This window comes from Puma concolor, chromosome A1 (genome assembly GCF_028749965.1).
Source record: "Puma concolor isolate L17-30 chromosome A1, mPumCon1.1.hap2, whole genome shotgun sequence".
Taxonomy (NCBI): Eukaryota; Metazoa; Chordata; class Mammalia; order Carnivora; family Felidae; genus Puma; species Puma concolor.
The window spans coordinates 66,126,758-66,139,573 of NC_141667.1; the positions used below are offsets into that span (position 1 = coordinate 66,126,758).

Consider the following 12,816-nt stretch of genomic DNA (forward strand, 5'->3'; position numbering starts at 1 on the left):
AGCCAGGTCACGATCTCGCGGTCCGTGAGTTCGAGCCCCGCGTCAGGCTCTGGGCTGATGGCTCAGAGCCTGGAGCCTGTTTCCAATTCTGTGTCTCCCTCTCTCTCTGCCCCTCCCCCATTCATGCTCTGTCTCTCTCTGTCCCAAAAATAAATAAACGTTGAAAAAAAAAAAAAAATTAAAAAAAAAAAAAAATGTCAGTGTCATGAAAGACAAAGTACAATAAAGGAACTAACTGTAAAAACAGACAATACAATGTGTAATCTCTGATTTTGTTATAAATAGCATTAGGAGGACAATGAAAAAAATCTGACTAAAGTCTGTGGATAATATTATGTTAAAGTTAATTTCCTGATTTTGATCATTGTATTTGATTATCTAAGAGAATGTCCTTGTTTTTAGGAATTATACACTGAAGTATTTAGGGGTAAATGGGCATCATGTCTGCAGCTTACCCTCAAATAGTTAAGAGAAATAAATTGAAAATCAAAGACAGAAGGATAAAGAAGATGTGATAAGCATTTGGTGAAAAGCATTAACAGTATTTGGGAATTCTTTGTACTATTCTTGCAACTCTTCTGTGTGTCCAACAAAAGGTTAAAGGAAAAAAGGGTATGTTTATTGTAAATAGCATAGAGTCTGGCTTTTTGAGTCAGCTGACAATCCCTACCTTTTAATGGGAGTTATTTATTCCATTTACATTTAATTGTTGGTTTTATATCTGTCATCTTGCTATTTGCTTCCTATTTGTCTCTTTCTCCTTTGTTCACTTTTACCTCCTTTTCTGCCTTCTTTCGGATTATTTTCGGTTATTCCATTTAGTCTTTCCTATTGGCTTTTAGCTTTTTTTAATTAAAATTTATTTTGGGGCACCTCGGTGGCGCAGTCAGTTAAGCATCTGACTTCTCGGCTCAAGTCATGATCCCCCAGTTCGTGAGTTCAAGCCCCGCCCGCATCAGGCTCTGTGCTGACATCTCAGACCTTGGAGCCTGCTTCGGATTCTGTGTCTCCTCTCTCTCTCTGCCCTCCCCCACTCACGCTCTGATCCTCTATCAAAAAATAAATAAACATCAAAAACATTTTTATTTTGACATCTATTTGCATTAGTTACAAGGAAGAATACAGAGAGATCCCATGTACTCTTTAACCAGTTTTCCCCAGTGATAACGTATCACAAAACCATAGTGCAGCATCACAACCAGAACATCTAGATTGGTGCAAGCCAACATACAGAACATTTTCATCACCACAGGGATTATTCATTTTGCCCTTTTATAGCCATATGCCCTTCCCTCCCACCCCTTCCCTTCTTAACCTCTGACAACTAATCTGCTCTCCATTTTTACACTTTTGTCATTTCAAGAATATTTTATAAATGGAATCATACATTTTGGGGTTGGCTTTTTACACTCAGCATAATTCTCTAGAGATTCATTCAGGTTATTGTATCAGTAGTTCATCCCTTTTTATTACTGAATCGTAGTCCATGGTGTGAGTGTATCTTGGATTTTCTTTAACCATTTACCCATTGAGGATATCTGTTGTTTAGTTTGGGACTATTACGAATAAAGCTGCTATAAATACTTGTATAGAAATTCTCATGTGAACAGAAGTCTTCATATCTCTAGAATAAATACAAAGGAGTATAATGTTTGTATCATATGTCCGTGACATGTTTAGTTCAAGAAACTGCCAAACTCTTTCCCTGAGCAGCTATACTATTTTACATGCCCACCAACAATACATTTGTGATCCAGTTTATCTGCACCCCAGCCGGCATCTGGTGTTGCCACTGTTGTTGATGTTAGCCGTTCTGATAAGTCTGTGGTGGCATCTCAGTGTGGTTTTCATTTCTCTAATAGCTAATGGGTGTGAACATCTTCTCATGTGCTTAGTATAACTTCTTTATTGAAATGTCTCTTTTCATTTTCTAAATGGATTGTTTGCTTTGTTACTGTTGAGTTTTGAGAATCTTTTTGTATCCTAGATACTACTTTTTCGTCAGATCTGTGGTTTGCAAACATTTTCTCCCATTCTGTAGTTTCTCTTTTCAGCCACTAAACAAGGTCTTTCACAGACCAAAAGTTTTAAATGTTGATAAAATACAATTTATCAACTTTCCTTCTATGGATACTTTTGTGCCAAAGATTCCTTGGGGTTGTCCATATAGATCTGTGTCAGTGTGTTATCTTGTATATAGGGACAGTTTTATTTCTTCCTGTCTAGAATCTTTATGCCTTTTATTTCCTTTTCTTGCCTTACTGCACTGGCTAGAACTTCCACAGCTATGTTGAATAGTCGTGGTAGAAGCAGACATCTTTGCCTTTGTTAATGACCCAGGGGAAAACATTCAGTTCATTAGTTAATTATTTATTAAAATATAAGTTCACCATGAATTATGATGCAAGCTGTGGGGGGGTTTTGTAGATGTTCATTAACAAGTTGAAGAAGTTCCCTTTTACTCCTAGTTTTCATCGTGAGTGGATATTGAATTTTATCAAATACTTTTCAGCAAATTATTTTTAATAATTGCCCTTAGAATTAGAATATGCATCCTTAAGTTACTGTAATCTGCCTTGAATTAATATTATGTCACTTAACACGTGATGTAAGAATCTTAAAAACTTGTACTTCCATTTACCCTGCTCTCATCCTTTGTGCTTTACTGTCATACACTTTTACTTTTACATAGGTACAAACTCCAGAATGAAGTCACATTTTTGTTTTAAACACTTAGTTGCTTTTAAAACAAATTTAAGAGATGATGTGGGATGGGGCGCCTGGGTGGCTCAGTTGGATGAGCGTCCAGCTTCGGCTCAGGTCATGATCTCATGGTCTGGTCCGTGAGTTCCAGCTCAGAGTGCTAACAGATCAGAGCCTGGAGCCTGCTTCGGATTCTGTGTCCCCCACCCTCTCTCTGCCCCTTCCCCTTCCTCCCTCTCCCTTTCTGTCTCTCTCTCTCTCTCTCTCTCTCTCTCTCTCTCTCAGAAATAAATAAAACATTTTATTTTTTTTTTTTTTTTCAACGTTTATTTATTTTTGGGACAGAGAGAGACAGAGCATGAACGGGGGAGGGGCAGAGAGAGAGGGAGGCACAGAATCGGAAACAGGCTCCAGGCTCTGAGCCATCAGCCCAGAGCCCGACGCGGGGCTCGAACTCACGGACCGTGAGATCATGACCTGGCTGAAGTCGGACGCTTAACCGACTGCGCCACCCAGGCGCCCCTAAATAAAACATTTTAAAAGAGAGAGAGAGTGGGGCACCTGGGTGGCTCGGTCGGTTAAACGTCTGACTTCGGCGCAGGTCATGATCTCACAGTTCATGAGTTCGAGCCCCGCATCAGGCTCTGTGCTGACAGCTCAGAGCCTGGAATCTGCTTTGGATTCTGTGCCTCCCTCTCTCTCTCTGTCCCTCTCCTGCTCACGCGTTCTCTCTCTCTCTTTTAATGTTTATTTATTTTTGAGAGAGAGAGAGAGGATGTGGGAAGAGTCTTTCATATTTACCCTCCATGATATTGTGATTTATAATAAGAAATATATATAATTGGTCTTCATCCCATTTTTGGCACAGAGCTAAAACCCTTGGAATTTCCTAAGTGAGGAGAGCTAAAGGTGCCTTTTATTATGTTAATGAGGTCACTTTTGGAATACCCCTAGGGTAGGTATGGGAGCTGGTTGTTAGGAGAACCAACTGTGTCCCAACCCCCAACCCCCTACCTCCACCTTCCTACGGGATGGGGAGAGGGGCTGGGGATGGAGTTTAATCACAAATAGTCAATGATTTAATCCGTCCTGTCTATCTAATGAAGCCTCTATAAAAAAACCAAAAGGACAGGGCTCAGAAAGCTTACAGGATAGTGAACACAGGGAGATACCAGGAGAATAACAGCCTCAGAGAGCTTGGAAGCCTTTCACCTCTCCCCATACCTTGCCCTGTGCATATCTTCCATCTGGCTGTTCCTGAGTTACATCCCTTTATAAGAAACTGGTAAACTAGTAAGTAAAATCTTTTTCTGAGTTTTGTGAGCCATTCCAGCAAATTGATTGAACCTGAGGAGGGAGACCTAGGAACTTCTCATCCACAGCCAGTCATCCAGAAGCACAGATGACAAACTGGATGTGAGGGTGGCATCTGAAGTAAGGGTGGAGGGAGTCTCATAGGATCCATAACCTGTGGGATCTGATGCTATCTTCACGCCAGAATTGAGTTAACTGCTTGTAGTGTCAGAAAAAATATATACATCAGACCCACATCGTTACCATTTCTGGTATTCTTTCTTGAAGATCCAAGTTCCATTTGGTGTCATTTCTTATCTACCAAAAGAATTTACTTTTTAAAGTATTCTTGTAGTGCAGAATAAATTATATAATAAATTCTCTCAGCTTTTATCTGGAAATGTTTTTATGTCACCTTCATTTATGAGTGGTGTTTTTACTTGATGTAAATTCTAGGTTGATAGGTAATTTTTCTTCATTTATTTTAAAGTTGTTCCATTTTCTCCTGGTTTGCTAATGAGAGGTTCTTAGAACATCTTACTGCAGTTCCCCTATGTCGTGTGTCTTTTTCTCTGACTGCTTTATTATTTTTTTTCCAGCAATTTGATTATGATACCTAGGTGTGGTTTCCTTTACATTTATCCTGCTTGGGGTTCAGTGAGCTTCTTAAATCTGTGAGTTGATGTTTTTCATCAAATTCTGTAACATCTTGGCCAGGATTTTTTTGCCCCAAACTCTCAACTTATTCTGGGGATTCAAGTACATATATGGATTGCTTGACACTGTTTCACAGATCACTGAGATTCTGGTGTTTTCTGTTGGTGTTGTTTTGCCTTGTTGTGTCTTGACTCTTTTTTTCTATTTCAGTTTGGATAGGCTCCAAGATTCCCAATCATTTCTTTCACAGTGCCCAATTTGCTGTTAAGCCTAAGCAGTGGTGTCTTTTTTTTTCTTTTTTTCCATTTCAGATATTATATTTTTCAGATCTGGTGTTTCCATTTGATTCATTTTTATGGTTTCCATTTCTCTTTGCTAGTAGTCCCCACCTACCTAGTCACTCATTAGGTACATCTTGTTTTTGAAATTCAAATTTGAATTGCTATAGATCATTGTACCTCCATTTCCTACTCTGGCCAATGCATGAAAATGATCTTTTTGTCCTTTGTGTATCTCTGAGTTTGCCACCTGTGGATTATAAAACCAAGACAACCGCGAGCCCTGGAAACAAAGTTAGAAGAGAAAATACAGTTTGAAATAAAAGGTTATTGAATAGGAAAACTGTCTTGTGAAAGAAATAGGGCAAATACACAGTACAGATTGGACTTTAAAAAGAATTTGGGAACTATCTTGCAAATGTAATCATTTGGAGTTCCTTATATCTGGAAAATGTGTCAGAGAAAATATACAATGATTTTCAAATCATTAAAGAGATAAAATGGATAGTCACAAATTATTGTTGACTTTTTAAACTTTTGAATAGTAAGAAGCAAAGGTTAAAAATATTCATTTTGCTTTTATACAAATAATATATGTGCCTGACGCAAAAGCAAAGGGAAAGGGAAAAAAGAAGATTAAAATAATAAACTCTTTGTGCTTTATCCTTTTTATAAATGGCAGGGGCACGAAGAACCCCCTACTTTTCCAGATGTTGCAAAACTATAAAGGGCAAGATGTTACAGGAGAAACACAGCTCTTGGATCAGGGCTACTCGTGTTCCTTACAGCTGCACCTCCTTATGTGCTCGTGAGCTATCTGCTCCCCGGAACTGCTGTGACCGGCAGACCTGACAAGGACTGACAAACCTTTAAGAAAACACCTTGGAGCAGATGCATCTGAGATTTATACCATTCTTCTAGAAGCTGACATTGCTTTCAGAACAATGAGCTTGATTCACCTTCCTGAAGCACAGGAAGTTTTGTCATTTTGTAGCCCTCCCTCTCTGACACTGAATATTCTGGAGCCCACCCTTGCTGGTTGAGCCCTGCACTGGGTAGAGTGACAGAGTCAAGGGCAAGAGCCCTCTGGGACTCTCAAGTCCTGGACTTGAAATTTAAGGGGCTACACTGCCCACAGCTGTGTATTTTTCACTTTATTCATTTTGTCCAGGTTTCTCCTCTCTGGAGAAAGGCCTCCCGCCTTGAGTCTTCTTTGCTCTTCCTGGACCACTGTCCCATGCCTCCTCCTCCATTAGAAGGCCACTCGGAGTCCCCTGACCAAACGTACCCTCTCCTGTTTGTGTGTCTGGAGCACCACAGGCAGCTCACGTACACATGCACTTGCCCCGCGCTGTATTTAAGTTCCCGTCGCGTACCGTCTGCCCTTGTTCAACGGTCAGCTTTTGGAGAGAAATACCTTCTTTTATTTACCTTGATGTTCTTTGCTGGGCCAAACAGTACCTGGCACACTGTGGACACTCGGAAATATTTATCTCATATGAATTCTCTTACAGTATGAAGTTATCCTTTTTCATTTGTCCTCAACTTATCTTTTCCAAATGTCAAAGACTTTTCCCTCTTTCTGGCAGTGGTTAATTCATGAACAAATCCCCCTCTGCCCTGTCCACAAGCTTTGTGATTTTGTAGGCCCCTGTCGTATTCCTTCTTAGCCGTCTCTGCTTCAGGACAAACGTTAGCACTTTCAGGGGGAATTGTGGTATGTGTTCCTTGAGGTGATAGTTGTGATGGTTAACCTTTCTGTTCTCCACACAGAGAGATGTTCTTCACTACGATGGAGAGCCACCTTCTGCGCTGCAAAGTGTTAGAAATCATATTCCTTCACAGCTGCGAGACTCCCACCCGCCTGCCCTTGTCTCTGGCCCAGGCCCTCTACTTCCTGAACAATTCCACATCACTGCTCAAGTGCCAGGTACATGCTTCCCTGCTTTGGTCAGGCCTAGAACACCTTCCCCCCAACCCTTGAGCTTCTGATTGAGGAAGGCATCTACTACCACCTGCTTTTACTTCTCTGCAGTCGGATAAAACCCAGTGGCAGACGTGGGATGAACTGGTTGAGCATCTGCAGTTTCTGTTATCCAGTTATCAACATGTTTTAAGAGGTAAGGAGCATTTGTTCACAAATAAGATGGTGTAGGAGCCTCACAATGGTCATTATTATGAATTGAAGTTAATAGGTGATTCTAATTTGTTAGCCTAAGTAAAGCATTGTGCCTTGGTTGTAACTATAAGGAAGAAGGAATGACATCGTTGGAATCACCGCTGTGAGTCAAAAGAATTCACATATTTTTGTAATGGCAGATAATCCAGTGGCCATTGCAGTTGTTAGGTTGTATAGGTAAGCAGATGTCATTATAACATGAGAAATATTTCGGAATGATCTGATTAGCCCTGGCATCTTACCCTAGCCTGTCACTGCAAAGTCTTTGTTGAGTCATTTGCTCATTGACTGCGGACATTGTAAGCATCTGTCAGTATGACGCAAATCCAGAGCAAATCAGTGGCAAGCTAAAAGCATACATCTTGCAGAAATTGTTAAGACACTCTAAAGTCTGCGAACATAGGTTTGCTCAAGGCCCTGGCAAAGCCAGTGATCAATGAGGATCCAGGAGAGTCAGACTAATTAACGCTCAAGAGGCAAATATCAACAAGGAAAATAATTAATAGCTCCTTCGAATGAGAATGATTTTATTGGCCAAAGACTAATAAGGCCCTTGGGAAAACTGATATCATTAATTCCAAAAGGAAAGATAGTAACTTTTTAGAGGAGAAAGCACATTTTTTTTTTAATTTTTTTTAATGTTTATTTATTTTTGACAGAGAGAGAGAGAGAGAGAGACAGAGCATGAGCAGGGGAGGGACAGAGAGAGAGGGAGACACAGAATCCGAAGCAGGCTCCAGGCTCCAAGCTGTCAGCACAGAGCCCGACGCGGGGCTCAAACTAACAGACGGCGAGATCGTGACCTGAGCCGAAGTCGGACACTCAACCGACTGAGCCACCCAGGCACCCCAAGAAAACACATTTCTTAATATGATGCCCTGAGAAGAACACCTCATCACTTATGTAGTGTTCTTGCCAAAAATCCATGACCTGAGTCTAATCACATGGAAGCACCAGACAAACTCACACTGAGGGACCTTTTATAAAATAATTGGCTTATACTCCTTAAAAATGCCAATGTCTTGGGGCACCTGGGTAGTTCAGCAGGTTGAGCATCCAACTCTTGATTTCAGCTGATGTCATGATCCCAGGGTCATAGGATTGAGCCCCTCTGTGCTGAGCATGGAGCCTGCTTAAGATTCTCTTGCTCTCTCTCTGTCTGCCCCTCTCCATCTCTCCCCGACTCATACTTTCTCGCTCTAAAATTAAAAAATTAGATAAATAAATAAATAAAGTGCCAATGTCTTAAAAACAAAGACCAAGAAACTTCCAGATTAGAAATTAATCTAGATTAATACTAAATGCAAAGCATGATCCTGGATTGGATCCTGAACAAGGAAAAAAGAAGCACATTATTGGGACAATTGGTGAAATGTAAATAGATTATGTAATATTATATTAATATTAAACTTCCTATTTTTGATAATGATCGTGGCTTATGAAAGTAAATGTCCTAGGTCTTAGGAAATCCAGACTGAAGTACTGAAGGGTAGAAATGCATAATGTTCAACTTATTCTCAAACAGGAGGGAAAGTATATATTCATATGTAAATATACACAAATATATGAATTTACATGTAATACAAATTTGTATTTACTTGCCATGATCATGTTGAGATTGATCTTAGCTCAGTAATGGCACTTGGGAAGGTACAAATTAGTCCTTATACCCTCTCAGGCCTGGAACTGAGGAAACTGTTGTAGAGAAATAAAAAAACAGCACTGAATTTAAGACAGAAGGTCTGGATTTGAATCCCAACTCCATTACTTACTCTCCTAACTTTATGTCTCTAGACCTCATTTTCTTCCTTCTATGGAATGGGGATGGTAATATATAACTTTTCAACACTGATTGTTAATAGGTGTGAGAAAAAATAGTAAGCCCACAGTCAATGTTCGTTGACTCTCAGCCTGTTTGCCCAGCCAGGAGCAGGCTGCAAGGTCTTCTGTGTTTCAGGCTCTTGTAACTAAAACTTAAAAGTGCATTGTTAAGGCCTTGACATTTGTAGTTGTGTAGTTTGTGCATTATTGAGCACCTCAAAGAAAGGTGCATGTCCTTCTCAGGACAAAGCCCCAAAGGCAAATTCCATGTGTACTTAGCCTCATCAAGGTTTACATAATTGTTCTTTTGGAAATCAAGCAGAAAGTTTAATGTTAAAGCAGCTTGGGTTGATTTCAAGTTCACCTTTAACATGCTTGTTCACTTCTGTTCTGCTTCTCAGGGAATACAGCTAGGCCTTGGGCAATAGTGACTTAAGATGGACATGGGATCCATTTTGTTAGGTTTGTTTTTTTTGTTTTTTTGGTTTTTTGTTTTAATTTTAGTTAGTTTACATACAGTGCAATTTTGGTTTCAGGAGTAGAATTCAGTGCTGCATCACTTACATACAACACCCAGTGCTCATCACAAGTGCCCTCCTTAGTACCCATCACCCCTCTAGCCCATCTCCCATCCAAGGAATCTGTTTTCATTACAGAATATTCTTCTGCTTCTAAGAAAGGAGAGGAAAGCCTTAGACCAGTGTATATTGACCAAAAATAAATGGAGTATTCCAGGGCTATATTATCCTTAACATTCTTTCCACTTTCTTTGGAGACCAAGAGTTAAAGAGAAAAAAATATTTAGAACCAATAGTTTGGAAACAATGTCCTCCAAAGAAGACAGCTAAATGGTACCCTGAAATGTTCGGTATCATTGTCAGGAGGCTTTTTCCTGTGAGGGCTCCTTAATCATCTCTGCCCTCTGCAAGTGTCTGAGGACGATGTTGAGGGCATTTTGGGTCAGCCTGAGCTGTCCAGCTCCACGGATAGGAGAAGAAGGGAAGAGGTTGGGGAGCTTGCCCCTTGTTTAGGGGGACATCTTAGCATGGGAGAAGAGAAGAAGGAAGACTAGTAAATTCACACAGACTGGCTTATATAATCCAATAACCTGGTAAAGAAGAGTATCATCCCCTTTTTATAGATGGGGAAACAAAGGCTGAGAGAAAATTAAGGTGCAGAGCCAGGATTCAAAGGTCTGTCGCCCAGTCTGTGTGCAGTGAAAACACACTGGAAGGAATTATTATTCTGTGAAATCACTGGGTGAGATTAGAAGGTGAGATTCTAAGGAATTTCCAGCCCCCATTTTCTAAACTGTCTGTACATAGTTAAATTACTTTTGTACAAACCCTTGACCTTGGGGAGAAGTATATCCTGAAGCCCCACACTTTGTAAATATTTCAAGGCAGAGCAGCCCCACTGAGATGCTGGTCTGTCAGATGAGCTCACATTGTCTGGCTAAGAGAACCAGTCCCACCACACCCCCACTTACATAGCCGTGCAGCTCAAGTTTGAGCCTCAGCACAATTACAAATTGCTTTATGCCATGAGTTTTCCTGACACTTGTGAATAGTTTATACCTCTTATTTTGAAGCTAGGAATGCTAGGAATTTAAACATACAGTATTCAAAGGAAGAAAAACACATGCTTTTCTGAATTCCACTTGGCTGGACAGGTTAGCAGGATGGCCCGCAGAAGTCAGATCCCAGTTCATTCTGAGGAGAGAGACACATACAGCCTTCCCACAAGGAGCCCTGTCCGAAGAGGGAGAAAAGCAGGTGCAGGCAAGATCAGTTCAATTCATATATTCACGCAGGCAACAGATATTTACGAAATGCCTCCTGTGTGCCTGGCTCATTGGGAATACTTCAGTGAATAAGACCCACATGGCCTTTGCCCTCACAGAGCTTACTGTCTAGTGAAAAGATTTGATCCTACGCAAATATTCACACAAGTAACATATAATTACAATTAACATAAGTGCTCTGAAGGAAAAGAGAAGTACATAAAATAGGAGGACGTAATCTATTTTTGGAGGGACCCACAAAGGCTTCCCTGAAGAAGTGATACTTCAGCTGAGATAAGAAGTACTGGTGTTAGCAGGCAAATAAGGCAAAGTTTTCCAGAAAAAAAAAAAAAAATAGCACGTCTAAGGGCCCTGAGGCAAGAGGTTGCTTAGTGAGTCCAAGAAACACAGAACACACTAGTAAGACTGGAATGTAGAGGGGCGCCTGGGTGGCTCAGTCGGTTAAGCGTCTGACTTCGGCTCGGGTCATGATCTCGCGGTTCGTGAGTTCAAGCCCTGCATCGGGCTCTGTACTGACAGCTCGGAGCCTGGAGCCTGTTTCAGATTCTGTGTCTCCCTCTCTCTCTCTGACCCTCCCCCGTTCATGCTCTGTCTCTCTCTGTCTCAAAAATAAATAAATGTTAAAAAAAAAAAAAAAAAAAAAGACTGGAATGTGGAGAGCCAGGGGAGAATAGCACGATGAGACTAGAGTGGTAGAGAGGGCACAAAGGGCCTTCTGGGCCATGCTAAGGAATGTCAGCTGATTCCAAGAGTGAAGAGAAGCCATCAAAGTGGTTTTGCATAAGATTGTTCCGCCTGATGTGTGGCAAGTAGTTTGGTGGAGGACCAGGCAGGTCCCGGAAGGGGTCATGGTGGCGAGGACGTGGGTGGTACAGCAGGGAAGGCAGTGGATGGAACAGAAGCACTTTGAAGATCCGTTTGACAGGGCTTGGGTGACTGAGTCTGAAGGCTGACTCCAGGGTTCTGCCATTACTGACATGGAGATAAATGGAGAAAGATCTGTAAAGAAGATAAAAAGCTCAGTGTGACTGTTAGGTTGGAGATTCCTGTAGTGATGGCGATAATGAGGGTGAGGAGGAGGATGATGATAAAATAATAATAGTTAACCCTAGTAACCTGATCCAGGAACTAATAATAATAATCCCACCAGCCAGAATATCTTGAGTAAGGTATTGTGCTGAACCCATTACGTAAATCACCTCACACAGTAATCCCAGCAGCCTCTGATGTAAGACTTACTAAAGCATGCTTACTGAAGCATAAAATCCAAGGCCTCTGCCAACTGGACCAGAATGGCCGAAGTCCACTGGCTGAGAGCTCCTCCCCCTTGGACAGTGTTTGGATGGAAAGAGCTAACATTTGCTTCTCTGAATGTGCTGTATTACCTTAATGAACTCCAAACTCTTCTTCCCACCCCAAGTCTTCCCTCTCCCCCCCTCTGTTCAGCCAGTTCTTTCCATTTTTTCCAAATCACTTTCGTATTTTTCAGAGTAGCATACGCCTTAAGAAAACCATTTTACTAAAAGGCTTTTGCCCCCGTACAACCATTCTCCACCAGTAGCAGAATAAAATGGAGGACATTCCCTGGCTTACAACCCTCCAGATACTTCCATGTGCTCTTCAAGGCCAAACTCCACATTGTTCTGTGGTCCAGACTGCCTTCCAGTCTCATCTTTTACCGCTCTCCCTTACTACCCAGATTTTACCTCTAGTTCTCAGAACAAGCTTTGTCCTGCCTCGGGGCATTTACAGCTCCTGTTCTCATTACCTGAATTGCTTTTCCCCTAGGCCTTTGCAGTTGCCTCCTTCTCATCCTTCAGGACTCAGCTAAGAGGCCCTCCCTGACTAGAGTGCGCTGCTTCCCTCATTCCCCCAGTGCCACTATCACAGCATCTGATTTACTTCTCTGATTGTACTCACCAAAACTATAGTTGTTCTTGACGGCTGGTTTACTGTCAGGCTCTCTGCAAGTAGAATGCCAGTCCGTGGGGGCTGGGCCCAAGTCTAATTCCACTGTATCCCTGGAAACTAGCCCAGTTCCAGATGCATAGTAGGTGATTGCTGGAATTGTTGATTGAATG

At 41.4% G+C, this 12,816-nt stretch overlaps 1 protein-coding gene across 3 annotated transcripts in view; it reads left to right on the top strand.

Moving 5' to 3' along the window:
* The window catches only part of SIMC1 (SUMO interacting motifs containing 1), an 84,639-nt gene that overhangs the window by 69,205 nt on the left and 2,618 nt on the right, over window positions 1-12,816 (top strand). For all 3 annotated transcript variants that reach the window (XM_086720560.1, XM_086674158.1, XM_086674220.1), the window contains exons 8-9: window positions 6,705-6,861; window positions 6,967-7,051. In XM_086720560.1, the coding sequence (XP_086576686.1) occupies window positions 6,705-6,861; window positions 6,967-7,051 (242 nt within the window). The remainder of the gene's footprint in view (window positions 1-6,704; window positions 6,862-6,966; window positions 7,052-12,816) is intronic.